This window comes from Syngnathus scovelli, chromosome 16 (assembly GCF_024217435.2).
Source record: "Syngnathus scovelli strain Florida chromosome 16, RoL_Ssco_1.2, whole genome shotgun sequence".
Lineage (NCBI taxonomy): Eukaryota > Metazoa > Chordata > Actinopteri > Syngnathiformes > Syngnathidae > Syngnathus > Syngnathus scovelli.
Genome location: NC_090862.1, coordinates 7975027 through 7996535, shown reverse-complemented (window position 1 = coordinate 7996535; position 21509 = coordinate 7975027). Strand labels below are relative to the sequence as shown.

Sequence of the window (21509 nt, the reverse complement as noted above, 5' to 3'; positions counted from 1 at the left end):
TGAAAGGATTTCATAAAAAAAAGGCCAAATCAGAAAGCAAAGTAGAAAAACAAAAGAATTCTTTATTGAAAATATAAAGAGCCAGTGCTGTCTGGACAAGCAAAGCTACAAATCTCAGAGAGCATCAACAATTCCTTCAACAGTTCAGTCAGGTTTCCATAAAAAAAACAGAACTATTCAATAGTATAACGGAAGGCAGTTGTAAGCGCAGTACCACAAACGGCCACGGGGTGTTGGAGGCAATAGGACTGGGGGAGAAAGTGCTTCTTTGTGCTTTGTTGTTTAACTAGTTTGAATGTTGAAAATTATGAAGGTGTATTCGGACCACACGGAAAAGGAAAAAACAATAAAAACCCAAGTTGTCGTTTTCCAAAGTGTAGTAATTGATCAAGAGCAACTTTCAGAACGTTCTTGCGATGCTTTTTGTCTGAAAGGAATATAACAAATCCTGAAGAAAGAAATACTTGTAATATTGCACCTTTTGTCTTAAACAAACAAAAAAAAAAGTTGTTTCTTTGTAATCAGGATATTACAATCTAGAAAAACCTGTATTTTTTCTGGAAAAATACCCAATTTAGTCTTTAAAAAATAGACTTAATTCTTGTCATTGTGCCACCCCGCCAAGAAAACAATTGCCTTGTTTATGTGAATGCATTTTTTTTTTAACAAATATGTGTGTGTGTGCGCGCACGCGCATATATATATATATTTTTTTCCTTTTCTGGAAAATATATGAAATTGCCCAAAAAAAAAACCTATGCCTTTATTTTTATATTCTGCCTGTTTTAATTCAATTTAATCCCAAAAAAAGGGAATTTTTCAAGAAAGTGCAATTTTCTTGAAAAAATTATGTTATTTATTGGTTGAAAATTATTTTATTTTAGTTTTTATCTATAAAAATATGTAATCCCCCCCAAAAAAAAGACTGGGGCTGGGGGGACAAAAAACCCTTAATCTTAAGGTAGTTTCAAATAATGAAGCAATCGTTTCTCGAAAAACAATACCACCAGAACAGTGTCACACCCAAAAAAAAAAAAAAAAAAAAAAAGTGAGTGAATGAATGAAGTGCGAGTGGCGCCGGACGTTTTGTTGTGTCTCACACACGGCAAAAAAGACACGAGCGAGTGTTCTGAAGTCTCTCTGGGGTCTCACAGCAGCAGTTTGGCTCCCGCTCCGAAGTCCAACCTTTTGACCAGCCTGCCCAAACGTAAACCAAAACTTACAAGCGGGTCAAAAGCGTCACGCCGATGGAAGTGGCCAACTTACTCAGCTTTGCGGTAGAGTCCGTTGGATGGCGGCGTCTCGGGAATCTTGTTGACGGCGAGCCCGTGGCTGGTCGGTTGCTCGTGGACGTACGACGCCAGCTTGGACTCCAGATTCTAGCCAGACACCACAACAAGATTCTAATACATACATACATTCTAATAAATACAGATTGAAGTTGTAAGGTGTAAGAAGTGGGTCTTGAGTTCTCTCGCTGAAGGTGGCAGCCTTTCCATGGACGTTTGCGAGCCAAGATTCAAACCCAGAATCTTTTTAATGCGATGCAGCCGCGCTTGCTGAAGTGCCGATGGAATGCAATCGTCAGAGTGCAAAAGCTCTTACCCCAACTTTCCTGAGCAGCTCGCCGACGATGTTGAGGGCTGAAATCCTTGCGGATGTCGTCAGCAAACTCGCTGACACGCCAACGTCACCTGAAAACAAACAACACTCACAAGTCATCTTTAAGTAAGCAGCACATCACTATTATTTTTAAATAAGCTTCTGATCCATTTTAAACGTTAAACGTGAAATCATTTGGAATCAATGTTGAACTGGTTTGTCGTGACCATTCGCAACTTGTGTGTTCAGACTGACCCGTGTTGACGGACGGCATTTGGGCTTTGGCGGCGGGCGCTCTGACGGCTGTGCTGGCGGACGTTTTGTCTGGAGGCGTGAGGGGCGGTGTGGGGAGTGGGGTTAGGGCCATGGCGGGGGCCAAAGATGTTGACAATGACGATGATGAAGACGTAGGCTCCGTGGGAGCATTGGTTGTGTGCTGCTTCTGCCGCACTGCCAGCTCCTGCCGCAGGTCTGCAACATTTTTTTTATTTCTTTACACACACAAAATTGCTATTTTATGCAAAAGGTAAACAAACTATGTCATTGCCATTTGATTCATGTTTCAATCATGAGGCTTTCATGATTGTCTGAGGTGGCAATGACAGCATTGATGCCTCCTCCAAATGCCTTCTGTCAGTGTATGAATGGATGAGGAACAAGTAAGGCCGTTCAGTGGGCGCGTGCGGTGACCTCTGGCCTCGTCCTTGAGCCTCTGCACAGACTCCAGAAGGTTCTCCTTTTCGTCGAGCTCGCTCTCCAGGAAGGCGTTCCTCTCGATGGCCTGGTTCATGCGCAGCTCAAAATCTTCCAGCGACATGATGGTAGCCCTGAACCACAAAGACAAAAACCAAGAGTGCCTTCTCGACAAATCCGCCCCAGAGTCAGGGTGCCACTTTGAAGCCGCCCCGGCTCACCTTTTGGCTCGCTCCAGGTCGTCGTTAGCCTGTTCCAGCTCCCTGATGTACTTGTGCAAGTGGTCTCGGATGGAGGTGGCCTCGGCCAGCTCGCCCTCCAACGTCGACATCTGGCGATACGCCTCCGAGTGCTGCGTGCCGTACTTCTCCTGGAGGGACGATAAGTAAGGACAAGTCCAGACATTTTCTTAGACTCCACAAAACGACAAATCAAGTTGACATTAAAGTCACCAGTGCAAGTTGTCTTTGTCCCTGCCATTCTGCGTCGGTACCTTTTACGCAGTCCGGTGATGCGATGGATTAGGTGACAACAACACACAAAAAAAAAGTTGTGGACATATTTGCATGAGACCAGCAGGCCCACCAAAAGCATCCGACTTGAAGCGAGCGGCGGACAAGCGTTCATTAATCCTTTGTCCTCGGGCTGTTTGGATCACGCTGATGTAAGCACACAAGGAAGCCAAGATGAAAAGCACGCCGTTATTCGGGATATAACGAGTCATATGGAAGAACGGACATGGCCGACGGCGTCATCAGCTGATTGCTTCCTGCTAATTCTCAATCACCCTGTGAGAATGTGTGTGCGATTCTGTGAGCGTGTGTGTGCGGGCGTGAAGGCCAACAGATATCAGCTGATCAATAGGAATGAGCCACACTTGCTATGTACAAAAATGGACATTTCAATAATTTTTCCTGAGGAGGCCCTAAAAATATTCAACCTCAGCTGTCCTTGAACACAAAATAAAATTCTTGTAAACCCATTTCAGCCCAAAGCACATGTTACATTTAAAAATAGTAACACACAAACACCAACGTTATGCAACAATCCGAGATGACTTTTTTTCCGCCTGCTTTGAATGGGATGGTCAAAAAATTGAAAGAGAAACAATGTGGGTAAATAATTATATCAAAGTAGTAAGCTCCCTTGATTGCAGACGTCAGCTTTTGGCTGAATTCAGTTTGTTCATCCATAAACACAGCTGACCACAAACTGTACTCGAGTAAGAGTATTGTTGCTTGAGAATAATTTGGCTCAGGTAAAAAGTTGTTCTCTGAATAATTATCAGTGTGCCTAACGTTTTGGCCAGCGAGCGCTTTTCCCTCGGTTATATATCAGAAGAACAAAAGAGTCATTGACGCCCGCTTTGTGCTCTTTACTCATAGTCGACAAATCACAGAACGTTCCGCTTGGGTCTCGTGGCGCTATCGCCTGGAGGGTGCAGCTAACTTTAAAATCTCGTCATGCGTGGGAAGGAACATGCTCTGTTGTAGTATCGTGTTGTGCCACAACATGCCGGGGCAGCGCTGAGCTTGCTTCAGTGTAATTAAGCAATACGAGGCAGTGAAAGTTTCACAGTAAATTTCAAATATACAGCTGGAAGCAAGCATGCTTTGCATCTTAGAGAACTGCGAACACGAGTCAACTTTTGTATTTGGGCTCTCCATATCACAATTTTTCAATCGCTGGAATGTTACTAAAGGGACAATTTCGCTTTGGTTTTTCAAAAGCACCGAACGTCCTGGTTACCTTATAGTTCTCCAGGTCCATTCGCAAGCGGTTGTTGGCGGCCAGCAGCTCGCGATTGCGCTTCTCGTAAGCTTTGAGCTCCGCTTCCAGTTCGGCCTCGTAGTCGTGACTCATTTGCTGGAACTCCTGAAGTTCCTCACGAGCCTCCTCCGCACTGAAACACACAAAACAGGAGATTGCACTTGACTCATTCACCTGAGCCAGATGTCTTAGGAATAGTTTCAGTTGGGTGTCGGAAGTTTGTTTCTATCTACTGACTGGAAAAGATGTTGCTTATTTTCCCTGAATTCCACAAAATCTCACTCAATCCTGAAGCAACAAGCATTAAATGTTGACGTGAGCACAAGATTTAATTTGTTTTTATCCAGTGTGACCAGCAAAAACAAATAAATGCCCTCTATCGGGCGTGATCATCTAAAAAATGCGTGCAATGCTTGACTAGACCATGTGAGAAATGCGCTTCCATAAACCTGAGAGTAAAACCAACTGATATTTGCGATTGGAGATTACACCGCGAGAAATTTCCTTGCCGCAGTGTCAACATCTTTGTAGCTTTTGACATGAAAAACAAACTTCTGCTGGTGCTTGGCAGCCTGCTCCTTCCAGTAGTGCACTTCCTCCTTCAAGGAGCCGAAGACGGCCGAGTCGGGATCCTCCTTCTCCATCCCCAGCCTCACACGGCCTAACTTGCCCGGATCGTCCTGGTGCAGTCAAGCTGTCTGGACCTGAAAGGAAGTCCAATTTGAGAGCATGAGTTTTTTCTTCTGATGACTAAATCTACTTGTGTCAAATTGACATTTTGCTAGATGGGTTTGTTACACTTTCAGCTTCAGACTTCTTGGTTTTACAGTTGTCTATAGTCTGCAACAAAGTCCTTACGGGGAAAGGCCAGTTTTAGACCTTTGAATGAGAATTAATGGTGTTTCGACTATACAAAGCACATAACTTGCTCTTTAGGACTTTCTCTCACATTCAACAATATAAATTATCAATCCTAGTTGGGCGCATGCAAGCAAGCAACAAAGTCCGTTTGGAAAATTGCCAATTTTAGTCTCATTTACATCTTTTAATGGAAAAAGCTTGTGAATCATGTGTAAAACACAAATAAATGACTCTTTGGGGCTCTCCCTCACATTCGGCAATATATTTATTGAAGTAACATATTTTGATTTTAAGGTTGAAGCTAATTTATCACCTTGGTTTGCTGAGCAATCGCGATAACAACAACGTCATATGACGAGAAGAGACCAAATTAGGTGTATCATATGGTATGGATGTATCCAACGTTCACATTTAAAATTATTGTTAAAAATGTATTTTTTATACAAAGTTTTAACAAGTTAAACCACGCTAAAACTTTCCAGACAACAAACACATATATGCCCAACAGTTATTTTAATCCCTTGTGACAAATAATATTGAAATGACTTACTTGTTGGGGGGCTAGACAGCTCAAATTTGGAATCCAGAGAACAAGAGAGTCGATGGAATCTCCCCTCTCGGCTTTTAAATGCAAATATGCTAGCTGGCCGTGCTAAAGGAAATTAACCGTTTAAATCCCAGCTGTTAACGACAACACACCGCAGCTCGGCCGTCGGGGAGAAAACGTCCTTGAAAAGCGACGAAAAACTCCAAACTACACACTCGCCGTTGTGTGACTTTCTTGAAAAAGATTACTCTTACCGGCCTGGTGTTACTCTGAGAACTTTAAAACACACTTTGTCTTGAGTTGTGACTCCCAAAGTTACTGCCACCGTAGAGCGTGAACGCCGAACAATAAACGCTGCCATTCATATTCACCGGAACCGTCCACCAATCATAAGTTACGTGTCTGGTCTCGTTTTCGCTTTCTATTAGCCGTTACAACTGCCTGTCAAGTTAAAAGGGCGTAACTTTGGTCTAGCTATCCAATTGGATTAGCTATACCGGAAGCGTCATGTCTGCATAATCTTCCCAGTCTAGACGTTTTGATGGATTAGTGGGAGTCCGCGATGCCTTCAGGTTTTATCGGAAATCCAAATATCATCAACTCTTTGAAGAATAAGATTAATTGGAAGCGGTAAATGTAAAATAGCGTCCCTTGATATTCTGTAACTATCTAGAAGTTAACAAATACATATAAAAAAAGAAAATGTAAAGGTTTGCCCTGCTTTCATTTGGTGCATTAAAAGTGTGAAAGAAAACATTTAAAATTGCTGGTAAATCAGATTTGGTGAGTTAGAAGAGCCTGGTTGGTTCCTGGCCTCTGACTGAACGATTCTGCTCCCAGTTAACGCCAGTGTCAGAGGTCAACAAGGGTCAACAGTGTCCTTTTGAGAGGGATTAAGGCGACCGATCTGATCCTAGTTAATCCACACGAATGCACTATCGCTTTACAAAAAACTGGTTCACACTCTGAATCTGTCCTTCATGCATAGCTGACTCATTTTATTCAAACTCCTTTCAATGTTGATTTCAATTCCTGGGTGGCATCCTGCAACTGTTTCAATCAATTTATCTGTCAGTTTTGTTGATTGATGAATCGGACATATTTCAAGTCCTATCCCTTTATTTAAAAAACAGACATGACTTCTAATTGAGAGTGCACAATTCAATTTTGATATAGTCGCTGGTTTGGTCTGTAACGTGTCAGAAATTAGGCATAAATGTTCATCAGTTTTCCATGGTAAAATCACCATTTTGACTCACTTATTAAAAATACCGCAACAGACATATAGTATTAATAGTCTTGCTCTTTTTACAGTACATAATGAGGTACTTCGGCTGATGGCAACAGTCCCAGTTGCCTCTGTTGAACCTTTGTGGATTTCAAGTGTAGTTTGTTGTCAAAACACATTCTGCATACCTGTCTTGTCTATACGGCTAAATTTAGATGACTGGTCCGTTTGTCATTGAGGTAGGAAACACAAAGTCAAAACAAACGCTGTGCGTCGACACGACAAGGCACAAAATGGTGTCAAGTAGAATGACCAAGCCCTCGAGTTGGGTTTTAGGAGCTGCACTGTCCACTACACTCATGTGGGACCCCTGTGAAACCTGTTACTGTCCAATGAAACTAAACTCAAGTACATATTGATTAAACATTGTCAGCCTCTGACAATTTACTGACTTGCTTATCTTTTGTTTCTGGGGCTATATCGCCACCTGCTGTCTTGGCATGTATTTAAAAAATACACGCATATATATGGCCTTAATGTGCAAGGTCATGGACCCGGCAGGTGCCCCGGGTTGATGACGTCTTAAGTTGTTGGTATTCAACAGCGGCACGTGACTAGTCGTCCGTTTTGGTCTGTCGGTCTCGCTTCCTGGCCAGGCGGGCCTGTCGCATCTCCTCCAGGGTCTTACGGGGATCCATGACGAAGGCCAGCGCCACGCCGGCCGTGCCGTCGCCGTCCTGGCGGGAGAAGCAGAGGAAGGTGGCCCATAGGAAGGCGCAGCAACCCATGAAGGCCGTGCGCATGTGCAGAGGCAGCAGCGCAAAGTTCAGCAACTGACGTCACACAAAAACACATACACTTTTCAATTAGCTTAGCATATTGCGGCACGCAATTATTATTAAATAGCAACGTTTGTCATTTAACAAAAAGTGCCTGCTTGACTTCAGTTGTGCTCACACGAGCAGCTGTCGGTCATGCACTGTACATGTGACCTTTACTAAGGCCATTTCGAAATGAACATTCCCATCAATACAAATAGAAAACAGGAAGTGAGTTGTTGAACACATACAATATAATGGTTACCTGCATGAAAGGCCAGTACATGAGTCCAGTCTGGAGGAGGAAACACAACAAGGCAAATATTTCTTCATTATCAAGCACATACATGGAGTCTCAACATATACGGTACGTAAATTAGGTTCTGAAATGATTTGCATCTGCAAGCAAATGTTGTCAAGCCACTACATTTCCGCAGATACCACACGGAAGCGAACTTAATCTGGGTTAATCCCACTGGCGACAAGTGAAGAAGGTGATTTCCCCCACCATCACCAATGTTAGAGATTTGCTCACTCCAACTTATTTTGCAAGAACCACACAGGAGACAGGCAAGTTCTTTTAGACACCTGCAGGTGGAGAGTTCACTCGCTACAGGAATGAAGTCTAAAAGTCTCCTCCCTGCAAGGGCATATTTATTAGGAGGAACAGAGTGGGGGTGGGAGTGGACAGGTTTGGTGAACCCTCGGCCTCTGATAAGATGAGCAGGGGGTGTTTTACACTGTTGTGGGAAACAGAACAACTTTGATTGCTTCCCCTGCAGCTGGTCAATCAAGCAGAGGAAGCAACCACTTCATCTTACTCTGCATTGTGAGGGCAAGACAAGATTGATTTAATCATTATAGTTTACATTCCAACATAATCCTACGATAAAGATAACCTGGAAAACCCTAACAACCAACCTTCCACGTGTTGAAGAACTTCTCCCGCCAGTCTTCAAAGATGTCGTCCTTGCCCTCTAGGATGCTCACCCCTCAAGGACATAAGAGCAACAAGACGTTTTTGTGTGTCTACTCGTGTTGGACATTTCAACAAAATTTCATGTAGTGAGTCAAAAAAAGCTTAGCTTTGGGGGCAGTTGTTCAAATTTGGTGGCAATCGGATAAAATATCTTGGAGTGATGTCATCCAGTTTGAAAGAGCCATGGAAATGCCCCCCCATTGAAACTATTTGGGTGGGTCAACCCATGATAGGCATGTCTACAAATTTTCATGTTGCAAAATGTAAGTAGCATCAGGAGGTGAATTTTCAGAAGGTTTCAGGGTGGCCCCACTTGGCCAACAGTTTTAAAGTAAAAATCACAGCAACCAAAAGTACCCCCCTTCTCCCCCCCCCCCCCCCCCCCCACACACACACACACACTCACCCGTGTAGAAGACGCTCGTGGCCAGCGGAGAGGCGAAGCTCTGGTCCAGGAGCAGCTTTCGGAAGAGCATCCCGGCCGACTTTCCAGGGAAACGTCGCTCCAGCGCCCTCATCCAGAAGTAGTTGAAGTTGCCGTGGAAGGTGACCGCCACCACGGCTACGTTGCGCGTGTGCGTCCAGTCCAGGCGCTCCTTTTGCGCCAGCAGCTGGTGCACCAAGTCACCTCCAGCGAACAGGCCGCCGTACAGCGTCACGTTGGCCAGCCAGGGGAAGCGCTTGATGGCCTCGCGCAGCAGCAACCTCCGCATGCCCAGGCTGGAAGTTTCTTTCCTGGCTACAGTTCGCTGCGCTCAGGATGGTCGCATGGTCCGGCCCCAGTTATGATTACGTCACAGGTAGAAGTTTCGTATACACTCTGGAAATCACGCTCATAAGGAGTGACGCCATCAGTCATCTGACAGTAGCAACTGCTATGTGGAGGCTTGTGGAAGATTTCCCCGGAGTCTGCGCACAACGAACCTCCTCCTCGGTCAGGTGGCCAATCCTGCGTTAATCTGATAGTGTGTGTGTTGTGTGTGTGTTTAATTTGAGTGGAGCAGCTGCGTCCTTTCTTCCGGACACGCTCACATACTTGGTACCAAAAGCAAGGTCGACGTCCTTGCATGACCACGATTAACGCAAAAGATGACAAACTGTGTTGCAGCTCCTACACAGGTTTCCCATATACATCGGTCCATCTATTTTGAATGCATGTTTAGTTTTCTTTACTCTCCGACTACAGATCGCTCGTTGCCATCATTACTTTCGTGAAGCCTCCCTGCCCGTCTGCCTGAGGCCCGCACCTGTGGACCGCTTGCCACCCCGCCTAGATTCGACTCCACTCCCCGTCGTATTGGGCATTCAAATAAACAATTCTGAACGGTAACGTTTTCCTCATTTCTGCACCATTTGGGTCCTCTTCTTACATTGCGCTTATCTAAAACTACCGTTTGAACGTGTACCCAATGAAACATTAAAGTGTAATAGCCATTGACAACCATTAGATGGCAATATACGGCCACACTGTTTTTATTAAATTAGGATTATGATCGTTTTAAGAAAAATATTGACATTCACATTCTGTCAGTGCTTGAGTAAAATACTTAATAGGTTTACAGGAAATAATAGTAACGTCCCAAACACAGAGGAAGAAACAAACGATTTCTCAAATACGCAAACGTGACGTTAATCGTGATGTTAGCTACCAAGCTCGCATTAGAGGTTTACACGTAGATTTACGCATTCATCATCCCTTTTTAATGAGTCCAAACAACAACTTTTTTTTAGTTCACTCAATGTAGGTCATATTGAAAGGCTGTGAAAATCTCACTCGCATTGGCTGACTCACACGCACGCAACCGATACACAGAGTCGGACGATCAGGAATCGCGCACACGCTAGGGTGGATCTGCCATTGGTTGGGTTGTCTGTCAGTCAACATGAACCGGCGCGCGATTGGCCCACCGTGGTTAAAGGCCCAGACAAGTGTCGTTTCTGGACTTGAGAGTTCAAGTTGAAGTCGAAACTGAACAGAGCGAACAGTTGGCGACGACATGGAGGCCAGAAAACATTAAAAGAGAAAAGAAAAGGGACGAAAACGGTAAACGAGGAACGCGTTTGACGATATGTGTGCTGTCGCTTCATTGTAAAGGCGAGCGAGGCTTGTCGCTGTTTGAGTAACGTCATTGATGTTTTGGCCACAAGCTAACTTAGCTGCAACTTTTCAGCCGTCGAGTTGGCGTTTGTCAATGAAAGGCTCTTCAAAAATGTAATTCACGTTCCGCAGTCATTGACAGCTTCGTAACCGCAACCAGAGCTGAGCGTCTCACAAGTCTGCATTGTTCCTAGTTGGGGATACAGCTGCAACTTTTTGGCTAGCTTCCCTCTCACTTTTCGTTCGATTCTCTCTAAATATGCGACTTTCATTGTTAGCGACAGTTCTTGTCGGCGTAGCACCGAAGCCGATTTCAGCAGAACCTCCGGTGGATTTGGAAAAGCATAATTACTTCATTCTATTACATCTTGTAGTGTTTTGACTTTAGGGTAAATATTTAAAAATACGGAATTGTGCAACAAGTGCTTGGCTTCTCGGCGTGAGAGAGCAGCGTTAACTTTTAATCAATAGTACCGCTGTTAGCAGAACCTGTGATTATATTTAGAAAATCATTCTCACTTTTCTGAATTGTGTATGGGCAGTTGGGCAAATGTGAACTGTGCAACAAAGATTGGCTCGTTGACATCAAGATCTGCCAGCTATAAATAAGCTATTAAGTGTATTACGAGAGGGTGGTGTAATTAGATGACAACAAGCACAAGAAATACGGAAGATGTAGCAACAAGTGACAACATGTCTTTTGGGCGACGATCGTTATGTGGTTTTGCTGCTCGAGTGCTTTCCATAACTTTGCTCTTTGTCAGAGCGTGTGTGGCCTTCAACATTGAAACATAAAAATACCCCATCACTAAGTATAATGTCTATTTCAATAGTACATTCTATCTTGTGGGGTTTGCTGTCGCTGAATCTGTCTTGTTATCACTTCACATTCACTGCAGTTGATTATTGAGGCCTGGACCAGTAAGACTTGTTTACATGCATACTGACCTAAATACTCCCTCCTCAAAAGAGAAGCACTTTATGCTAAAAAATTCAAGCCGAGATGCAGTTCCACACCCGTGCAGCAAGATCAGACTTTTATTCATCCTGCAGCTGTGTGTTTTCTTCCCCAAAACAGGAATTACACCCATGAGAATTAATGGCTTCAGGCTTTTGATTTGCTGGGTGAAAAAGAGAAAAAAAAAAGTCATAATAAGAGGCTGGACAGTTGGCGGAACATGAGAGGCGTGAGAGAGAGTATGGGCCTATTGTTTGGCCCGTGCATGCTTGCATAATTAAAATGGGCGACAGTGTGTAAACAACACACATGCACAATTGTTTGCTGCCATTGTTGATTCATTTGCTTTTTGCATTTTTTTTTTTTTTTTTGCACTGCAAGTGAAGAGACATTTGCAGTTCCGCGTAAAGCGCTCTGGTTTTTTTTGAGAGACTTCCTCTTTCGACGAGGCCGAGGAAACGCGCTTGACCGCAACCAGAAGACGCGAGAGTCGCAATCATACACCAGGAGATAAACGAGAATGACGGGCCAATAGGTTTTGAGTCCTGTTTGAACCTTCTGAACTCTTGAGTTAGCTGCTGTCAATGGTAACATGTAAAAAAAAAAAAAACGCACGCAAATTGACGGCCATTGTCATCGTTTCTATCTGTCAACTGGAATCTGACAGACAAGAATTCTTCAAGTCGGTTTTTCAATGGTCTGGTGCGCGACTCGGCAAAGCTTTTTTGAGACACAGTCGCACAATGCTAACTTCCTGCCTGTGTGCATGTTTGTCAGCAAGGGTGCGAGTGAGCGGGCGGCGAGGATGTCGGCGGAGGTAGACGTTCTGCTGCAGGAGGCCAAAGAGAGCATCGAGGCGGCGCAGAATTTTCGCGCCGAGTTGCAGCTGAGACTCGGTGGACTCAACCAAGCGCGGAAACAGGTCAGCAGCAGCACTGTAACATCATAATCGTCATCACCTAGCATACAAGGCAAGACGCACAATTCTCGGAAGACCCTTCGAGAAATTTGGAAGACGACCCTATTTAGAACTTACCCCCCCCCTTTGGAAGCATTAACTTGAGCTCAAAACCTTACTTTACAACTCTGAATCTGATTCGAAACCTTACTTTAGAACAGTTCTTGAAATGGAACTAAAGCTGCGATCCAAACCCAGACTTGAAACCATCTTGACTTCACACCTTACTTTTTGAAGCTTGTTTTGAAATGTTTTGAGGTTCCCAGGGGAATGTCCCGTCCTCCCCACTCCTAGTCAGTGCTATCTCTTCCTTTCAAGCAGCGACAGCGCTCGGTAAACAATGCATCCACTTCCTGTTAGCGTGCACGTCTCTTGGGCCCACAAACATTCTCGCTGTCGACAAATATTTTTTTAACTTAGTGGAATTTTAAAGGTTAAAAGAAAAATCCATTAGACAAGCAAAACGTCAATAGATAAATCTATTAAATAAACAAATGAACATGGAGTCAAATAAATAGTACAGCAATATTAAGATAATTAAATAAAACGGCAAATTTGTTCCTGTGTAGAGAAAGAAGCAGGATCTCTGTCAGAACATAATGCTCATTGCGGGTGGAAATTTTGTTGCTTCTGTCCTAAAAAAAAATTGGCATCAGAAGTGGTCGGAGAACAGAACCCTGTGGGATTCCCAACTGAGCAGAGAATGAAAACTCAAGCTGATTCTTCCATCCTGGTCCTTGTCTTCCTCTGCCAGGTGCGGGGCAGCTCGAGCCAGGCCCGCGAGGCCCTCCGCAGGCACTTTGCTGAATTGCAGACGGCGGCAACACGGCTGCTGTCGGAGCGACTGAGCACACTCCTCGCCGAGGTGGACACCATCGAGGCGGACAGCGTCAAGCCTCTGGACGACTGCCAGAGCCTGGTAGAGTATGGTGTGGGCCAGGCCGATGAGCTCCTCAGAGAGGGTAATTTAAAAACAAAAAAAAGGGTGTCTGATGCTCATTTTGCCACGTTAAATGACGGTGTTGTCTCTGCAGGTGAAGCGGCTCTGCGCTGCGGGCTCGGCGAGAAAGAAGACAAACTGGGAAGCTTTACCAAGAAGGCCATGCACATCCAGTTGGACAGGTACGCTGGCCCTAACTTGTTGAAAGGCAGTTGTTGTTGAAGGGCACTTAAGTGAGGATTTTTCCAACAGCCTTCCGGAGGTTCCAGCTCTGGTGGATGTCCCGTGCGTGTCGGCCCAGTTTGATGACTCACTGCTGGGTCTGCTGCGGGAGCGCGTCTGCCGTCACGGCTCAGTGGCCTCGCACCCGCCCGTCCTCCTCGAGGAACTGCAGGAGAGACCCGGGAGCATCCTGGTGCGCTGGTGTAAGGTGAGCCTCCTGCGCTCTTCCAGGAGTTTGAATCATTCTAATGTCATTATGGTGAGCTCATCTTTGATAACAGCTGGGTGGTCTTCACGCATTCTAATTGAAAAGTTTTGGTCACGTGGCGGTTTCAGGTGGACGAGGACTTTGCCGCCGCTGACTACCGACTGCAGTACCGGCGCTCAGGCAACGGGGGGAGCCAGTATGAGGACGCCTACGTGGGGCGTGAGACTGACTTCCTGGCGCTGGGCCTGGACCCCAACACCCACTATACGTTCAGGGTGTGCGCTCGCGGCGAGGGCCGCACCGAGTGGAGCCCCTGGAGTGTCGCCCAGACCGGATACACCACCATGGAGCCGCACGGTACGCGGACTGGACCGTCTCTTGGTGGAGCGCGTTGTCGCTGCGTGTTCTTTGTTCCTGCTTTTTGATGTGTGTGTCATGCATGCAGAGTGGCGTCCAGGTACGGAGGGTTACATCGTGAGCAGCAGACGTAACATCGCCTTGAGGAACGACGCTGTTCCGTCCAGCTGCCCTGTGCTCTACTCCAACGCACCCACTTACTTCTGTGGCCTCACCCTTACCTTCAAGTAAAGCATGCGCGCGCACATACACGCACGCATACACATTTCTAAGAGATTTTGTCACCTGAAGGATTTCGGCAATGGGTCAGCCAGACCACCGGGACAGTTTGGGCGTGTGCGTGGACGGAGAAAGCACCCACCGCTCGCTTCAGAGAGATCAGGCCGTCTGCATCTCCACCAATGGTAATAAATTCAATGCTTTGAATTCGTTACCATTGCTATCATAGCATCGTCTAAAAGTAGCTTGAATGACACATAGCTATTCTCATAGCGTTCAGATGATTGGAAAGACATTTTGAATGATACTACCTCTTTGTTTTCACTTGTCAGGAGCTGTGTTCGTGAATGGTAAGGAGATGACCAATCAACTCCCGACGATCACTCTTGGCTCGGCGGTGACGTTCGACATGGAGGTGGTGGCTGTGGTCCCGCTCAACAACAACAACCTCGTTAGCGACGACATCGGCGGCCTGAAGCTGCGCGTCACCATCGGCTCGGGCAGCCGTGAGGTGGTTTTTGATTGGCTACTGGACACGGCCGTGGATGGGCTCTTCTTCGGGTGCGCCTTTGCGCATGCCGGCTGGAAGGTGCTTGTCTTTTAAAGGACAATACTGGACTCGCGAGTCAAAGTTCCAGGAACCTATAGTCCGTGTGACTTCCTGGAATGGAGAGTTTCCAATCAGGTAAGGTTCTTGGACATCTCAGAAGTACTGCCACCCCTAGCAGGGTCTTCTTTTGGACCCCAAACTTTCCTCAGGACTTAATAGCTCCTGCAGTCCAAACACACTTGGTTTTTTTTTGTTCACCTGAAGTTCTTGGCGCTTTGGTGCTTGGTATAAATTAATCCCAATGTTCCTGGATGTCTCAAAAGCGCTGACTCAAAGGGCAGGGTCCAATAAATTGTCCTGGAACTCAATTCAGACTGGTTTCAGGGTAGTAGAAATGAATGACCTCATCAACCTCCAGAAGCCATTTTGTAGGACTAGCGTGCATTAATTTTGTTTACAATCACTCAAAACGGTGTCTTCGTGACTTTTTTTTTTTTTTTTTATGAATGACAATCCTCCTTTCGCGGTTCCAGGATTTGAGTGAATCATGAAAGACTGAGAACATGACAGAATTTTGTTTTATATTTTCAAGATCTGTGACACTGAACCTTTCTAGTTTGTTTTAGTGGCAAGCGTGTTGTCATCTCGTATGACATCACAGTGTGTAAGGTGCCAATCAATGGAGGAGAAACGGTACTTAAACTTTAGGGTGGCAAAAAAAGTGATTGCAAATTCTGTAGAAATGTCACGTATTCAAGGAGGCCGTCCTTCTGCCATCTTTAAAAAAAAAGATTTAAAAAAAATCATTCCTGCATTTCACTTTCAGTGGCGGGCTGGTGAATAAAAGAGGAGGCCTGCTTCAGGTACAAAGTTCTCAAAAGAAGCTTGCCTTGTGTGATCGGAACTGTTTCAAAAATAATTACTAATATTCAAATTGGAGATGTTACCATTAGGAGCGTTTAATATTTGCTGTTTTACACAAGCTGATAATCACACGTTTTTGTTTTGCTTTGTGTCCATCATGGTGTCAATCCCTGAGGAGCCACGTTTTTTTATGCTAGAGATTTGAGTCTTTAAATAAACCCTTTACAAAGACAAGACAAATGTAAAAATGTGCTCTTTTTTAATAGAAAACCAAAAGTTGATTGCAGGCCACTGCCACATTTTGTTTTGTTGCCGCTTGGTTGCTTCCCATGCTAAGCTAACACATGCCTGGTGTCAAAGGAGTCCGGTTTTGGTTGTTTAATCGGAACGTGGACAACCCTGTTTTTTTTTGTTTTTTGCTCCGTGGGAAAAAAAAAAAAAAAGCTAATTGTAACCCGTGTTCTATTTAATAGTACGTATGGGGTATTTCCCCCCTGCTGGGTTCTGGAAGAATGCAACGTTAAGGCACGTCTGCTCTGTGCTGGCTTCACTTTTGATTTTGGACTTTCATTTTTCTGCTGATCATTCAAACCAACCAAAGATTGTTAATGTTTGGCAAAAGGCAACATCGGCTCAGAGGTAACAAAGCAAATTCTTGATCGTTACTTGTCAATCAAACATGAAATAATGATGGTCTGATCTCTTCTAGATTCAGACTCGATCTTTGAGTGCTAAAAGTTGATTTACCCCTTGAAACAAAAAAAATCTAGTTTGAGGTTTCTGGTCACCCCACACTTTACATTTACACCCAACATCAGGAACACGGAAAGGTTCCATGTTTTGGGGTAGCAAAAAGGGAAAAACATGATATTCTGTGGTCTCTGTAATTCCCAATTTTTTGGACACCAACTGAAAGTCCCCAAATATTGATTAAAGATTTAAAACCGGAACCTTCATTTTGGGGTTTCTGCTAACATGGACAAAGTCCTCAATATTTCAGATAAACTGGAAAACAAGGCTGTTTTGGTGTCTCTGTGATCCATAATTAAAAAATTCTGCTTCGGATTTCTACTAAGTCGAGACAGTCCTCAAATCCAAGGATCCGAGACACGCTGTTCCGGTGTGTCTGTCATCCAGAATTCCAAAGTCTTGATGGCCAAACTCACCAAGCCGGCTCCAAACACAAAGTTCTATTGGGGTTCCGTCATTGGTCAGTTTCAAACTGCGGTCTGACTATCCTGCCACCTGTTCGCGTCTTCAGACTCTGATGGCTCCTGGTCTGTCTCCACCTGAGACTCCTGGGCCGTCTCCCATTCATCTTCCTCCTCTGCCTCGTCTTGCTCCTTATGTTTGTCCCCACGGGCGGTGGTCTGGAGTCGGCCCATGGCCTGGTCGATGGTTCTGGTGGTGACCAGGTTGAAGTCGTGCATGCTGACCAGGTGCAGCAGGAAGTTGCGACGCAGGTTTTGCTGGACGAGGTGAGCGCAGTGCAGCTCGGTGAAGAGGAGGCACGCCTCGTTCATCTGGTGGTCGGCGATGAACCTGCGGACAAAATAAAAGACGTGAAAAGACTGCGGCTGGCGTAGCTGCTTGGTGACAAATTGGTGACCAACCCGTGTTTCATGACGTGGAGGTTCCACAGCTTCATGATCTCCTTCTCGCCCTCGTTCACGTCCGTGAAGTCTTCGATTTGCTGTGGCACAATTAATTTGGTCGGCACAATTGACCGAAAGCAATTCATACATGCCCAAATTGATGTCAATGTGAAAGTAAAAAAAACAAAATATAATTAATCATTCATTTTCCAGTTGCTTGTGTAGTGACCTTGACCGTCTTCTCCTTGAGCCAGTCGGGGTCCCGCTCATCCTCGCTGTCTACGTCCATCTCCTGCGGCGCTCTGGGCACGCAGCTGTCACTCCTGAAGTAGAGTCTGTTGTGGCCGCTCACGTGGGAGCCCAGACGCCGGCGCTCGCCATCCTCGCACTCCAAGAACTCTGACAGACTCGGCTTGCTGCGCTTGGGCCTGAATGTGAACGAACGCATTCACAAGTTGCAAGATGGCGTCAAAACGCTACTTTAGTCGAAATGAAGCTCCAGACTGACTTCAAGGGTTTTGTCAGATCATTCAAGTGGAGTACCTGCAGACCAGGACGTGGGTGACGGCCGCCCTTTTGACGGGTCCGTTGCGGCTGAAGGCGAAACCCGGCTGGCCGTGGACGTCCTGCGGGTTCCCCGCGTAGGAGCCGTCGTAGCTCTCGTTGATGGACACCTCGATCTTGGCTCCCTTGGGGTGAGGCTGCGCGACAACAACATTGACGGCCGGTTAGCCCCGTGACCTTTATTAATTGCCGGCGCTGCGCGGCGTCCACCTACCACGTAGTTGAAGACAAAGCGTGAGTGGGACAGTTTGAGGTGTTTGAGCAAACTGTAGAGCTTCCTGCAGTTGAGGGTGCACCAGGGACAGTGGAGGTCATCTCTGGCCTCCGTCTGCTGCCGACTGTTGTTGTTGTACTGGAACTACGCACAAATGGTGGAAGGCGATTTGCTTTACCAGGCAGGATGTTTTCTCCCTCGTTTACCTGGTAGAAGATGCGTAGTTTGGGGCGAGCTTCTGCTGGGACATGTTCCCTGGTCCTGGTGTGGACTTTGTCCGAGTTGACCGTTTCTTTCACGGCTGCGTGCAAACGCATGCGCTCCGTCAGCAGTCCAGAACCTTCCGCAATTTGCTCATCTTGTTAGCGTCTCACCGTGTGTGGCGTGCGGCGCGTTCCTCAGCGCGTGTGCCGCTTTGCTCTCCTGGTTGGCATCTGAGTTGCGCGTGGCCAGAGGTTTGGCCACGGGAGCCGTGGAACCGTCGCGGATGTCGTTAGTCCAACGCAGAGTGAAGTGAAGAGTCGGGCCGTCACAGAACGCTTCCAATGGAGGCATGTGCTACACACCCGCAGATTTTACTGACAATCACACACAACACACACACACGCGGCTCCTCACCTTTGTGTCTAGTATGGTCTCCCATGTTGCTGTCATGTTGTTTAGCGGACACTGCTGTGTGAATTCTTGCATTGAAACTTCGTAGTCGCCGTCCAGCAGCTGCAGGCGTCTGACACACACAGACACACACACACAAATGATATTTCCATTTTTATCCACAATATACAGAAACATGCTCAACGCTACTTCACCTGTTTTTATCAAAGACCATCATCTGCGCCACCAGCATGCTCTCGCCGTCATTTCTGAGGGGGGAGCTCCGCCTCGTCTTGTCCATTGCTTCCTCTGATAACTCTGCGTGATGACAATAATCGGTAAAATCTTCCTTCTCTCGTATCTCTGACTTGAATATTATACTTGTGAAAAAAAAAAGTTTCAAATGGTGATTCAGATTTTTGTGATATTTTTTATTTGGAGGCGCAGCCCTACTTGGAGCAGATATTTTGACACTGACCTGAGTGGCGCCGCGCCTCCCCGTTTGCGAGTCCATTGAGGGGCGGCCCGTGATCATATCCGGGCTGCGACACTCTAAAAAGCAGCGAGTAGGACTTGATCATGTGCGAGTTGCTGGCTTCAAACTCGCCACTCGGGACCAGCAGGGACGGAAAGTTTCCGGAATGTCCCGGCGCGCTGGCAGAACTCAAGTCCGGGTTGAGAGGAACCTGCTTCTTCCCAGCCGGGACCTGCTTGACCGGACAGCTCACATCCTGGGCGGGAAGGACCATGCTCTTGTCAATCAAACTCGACCCATTTAAGGTTTGTGAAACGCCGTTTGTTTTAGTGTCTCACAAAATTGATCAATCGGTAAAACACGATCACAAATTTTGGTCGGCATCATCCCGCCTCACCTTCCTCTTCTTGTGACAGACTTTGACCAGAAGGACTTCCAGAGACACAGAGGTCTGCTCGTTCTCGCAGTCTTGAGACTGTTGCCCTGACGACAACGAAAAGGGAGAAGTCAACCGATGAGCTGGCGGGAATGAGAAAAAACGAGACACGGGCAAACTTACCTGATTTATGGAAGAAGCCAGTGAAGGTGAGCTGCAGGTTGGACGCTAAGCTGGTGAGAAAAGTGCATTGAGTTGAGTTTATTTGTACTAAAAAAACCTAATTATTCAGCATTGCAACCACATAAAGTCCCGTTGTGCCTTGGCGGAGGTCTCGGCTTACCCGCGTGTCTCCTGGTCTCCTTGCATCTTTTCCACTCGGAAGAGCAGGTTGTCCACCTTGGAGCTTTTCCTGGCCAAACAAACGACACGCATTAGCAACCACACTTGGCCAAAAGGCCGTCAGTGTGTCTTATAATGTGCCGCTGCTTCCTGAGGCTCACATAGTTGAAGTATTATTTTCAAACACCTTGAACTGGTTGATTTGTGCGCAAGGCAAAAGCGGCCTGTGGAGTTAAGTGAAAACATCTGTGAAGTCCCAATGCGGTTTTAGGACATGAGAATTTGAACCACTTGTACAGCAGAAAGCATAAAAAAAAAAACTGGTCGGCGTTTGCATCGATATGCGTGCGACAGGAAATGAGACTGGACCGCTGCCGTCTGATCAACATGATACGATTATAAAAATGATCAACTGGGCTCACTAAATCTGTGAGGTGGAATAATCAGCCAAGGTGAACATGTTACCTCTTGGCATTCTTTCTGGAGTTTCTGTGTGACATGTAAGTGAGAGTCCTGTGCAGGAAGTTGGGCTAAATTTAGGAAAGCAAAAGGGAGATTGTTACAGTCACGTCAACAAGCTTGGAAATGAAGGTGAGAAAAAAAATGTGTCAAGAAAACTCACAGCGATCAAGTTCCTGGTGCGGAGGAACCTGTAGATTTGGGTTGGTTCTGCAACCCGCAAAATAAAAAATATTAGAAAAAAAAAAAAAAACATTCGTCCATAATCATCAACAGTTTCTTGCAGTTTAGTACTTCTGAGGGAATAAAACTGTTCATCCATGTCAACTACGCAGAAATACGATGCAGTACTTCACACTTCTTTTGGACTTTGGGTGCATGTTTCTAACCATGAAACATATTAATTATGTTGTAATATCAATACTAACAACCCAGCTTGATGAAATGTCCCCAAAAGAAAGAGCGATCTAGTTCAAAGCAGAGCTTAGTGAGTGAACATTGTATCAATAACTCCTCCGTTTATGTAATTAGCACTTCAACAATAGCAAAACAAACGGGTTGAACAAATGCAAATATGTTGTTGCATTTAGGCGGCGGAAACTCACTCTCGAAGGCCTGCAGGAACAACTCGTGGTCGGCTTGGACGAGCTGCATGTTGGGCTTCTTGGCGTCGGAGGACGAAGACGAGCACGGCGGGTAGAGCCCGTTCGCCCTCGCCCCGCCGCCAGAAGTCATCGGGTGGCCTCCAGCCGAGGGGCCGTGCCTGTGTGGAGCCATCCGCCGGAACCAGGGAAGCTTTTTCGGCTTTTGCGTGCCAGGGGAGAGCAAAACTTGCCTGGGGTTTCTTTGTCAAAAAAGAAAGAGCGGCGTCTCATACAAAAAAAAAAAAAAAAAAAAAAAAGCGGCAGAGGAGACGCGGGCAATTCAGCGAAGATGGGAAGGGGGCTTTTGATTTATTTGATTATTATTCACATATCCAAGCGAGGCTCCGGTAGGGCCCTTCGGCGTGGTGGAGTTA

At 46.0% G+C, this 21509-nt stretch overlaps 4 protein-coding genes across 7 annotated transcripts; 1 reads left to right on the top strand and 3 right to left on the bottom strand.

The window, feature by feature from the left end:
- Window positions 1-42: 42 nt before the first annotated feature.
- LOC125983579 (nuclear distribution protein nudE homolog 1-B) lies at window positions 43-5992 on the bottom strand. Of its 2 annotated transcripts, none has more exons than XM_049744947.2 (9): window positions 5728-5992; window positions 4618-4769; window positions 4045-4198; window positions 2517-2665; window positions 2293-2429; window positions 1858-2073; window positions 1606-1694; window positions 1267-1379; window positions 43-1197 (listed from the first exon to the last, which is right to left on the bottom strand). In XM_049744947.2, the coding sequence occupies exons 2-9, from the start codon at window positions 4707-4709 to the stop codon at window positions 1149-1151; spliced, it is 999 nt and encodes a 332-aa protein (XP_049600904.1). In that variant the 5' UTR covers window positions 4710-4769; window positions 5728-5992; the 3' UTR covers window positions 43-1148. The 2 variants fall into 2 exon arrangements, with proteins under 2 accessions (XP_049600904.1, XP_049600903.1); XM_049744946.2 differs by having other exon boundaries at window positions 5477-5991.
- Window positions 5993-6443: 451 nt separating this feature from the next.
- LOC125983108 (mpv17-like protein) lies at window positions 6444-10309 on the bottom strand. Of its 2 annotated transcripts, none has more exons than XM_049744000.2 (4): window positions 8905-10309; window positions 8441-8511; window positions 7785-7814; window positions 6444-7438 (listed from the first exon to the last, which is right to left on the bottom strand). In XM_049744000.2, the coding sequence occupies exons 1-4, from the start codon at window positions 9209-9211 to the stop codon at window positions 7316-7318; spliced, it is 531 nt and encodes a 176-aa protein (XP_049599957.1). In that variant the 5' UTR covers window positions 9212-10309; the 3' UTR covers window positions 6444-7315. The 2 variants fall into 2 exon arrangements, with proteins under 2 accessions (XP_049599957.1, XP_049599956.1); XM_049743999.2 differs by having other exon boundaries at window positions 6444-7534; window positions 8905-10305.
- A 67-nt stretch (window positions 10310-10376) lies between these two features.
- crlf3 (cytokine receptor-like factor 3) lies at window positions 10377-16120 on the top strand. 2 transcript variants are annotated; one of them, XM_049743998.2, is made up of 9 exons: window positions 10377-10542; window positions 12336-12476; window positions 13267-13474; window positions 13547-13634; window positions 13705-13882; window positions 14011-14239; window positions 14328-14466; window positions 14531-14643; window positions 14791-16120. In XM_049743998.2, the coding sequence occupies exons 2-9, from the start codon at window positions 12360-12362 to the stop codon at window positions 15060-15062; spliced, it is 1344 nt and encodes a 447-aa protein (XP_049599955.1). In that variant the 5' UTR covers window positions 10377-10542; window positions 12336-12359; the 3' UTR covers window positions 15063-16120. The 2 variants fall into 2 exon arrangements, with proteins under 2 accessions (XP_049599955.1, XP_049599954.1); XM_049743997.2 differs by having other exon boundaries at window positions 10386-10542; window positions 12332-12476.
- LOC125983105 (polycomb protein suz12-B) lies at window positions 16115-21268 on the bottom strand. The gene is made up of 16 exons (XM_049743995.2): window positions 21097-21268; window positions 20655-20701; window positions 20498-20562; window positions 20034-20102; window positions 19874-19923; window positions 19712-19797; window positions 19318-19570; window positions 19055-19157; window positions 18864-18972; window positions 18620-18803; window positions 18452-18546; window positions 18246-18389; window positions 18011-18168; window positions 17697-17895; window positions 17486-17565; window positions 16115-17414 (listed from the first exon to the last, which is right to left on the bottom strand). The coding sequence occupies exons 1-16, from the start codon at window positions 21266-21268 to the stop codon at window positions 17090-17092; spliced, it is 2139 nt and encodes a 712-aa protein (XP_049599952.1). The 3' UTR covers window positions 16115-17089.
- Window positions 21269-21509: the final 241 nt, after the last annotated feature.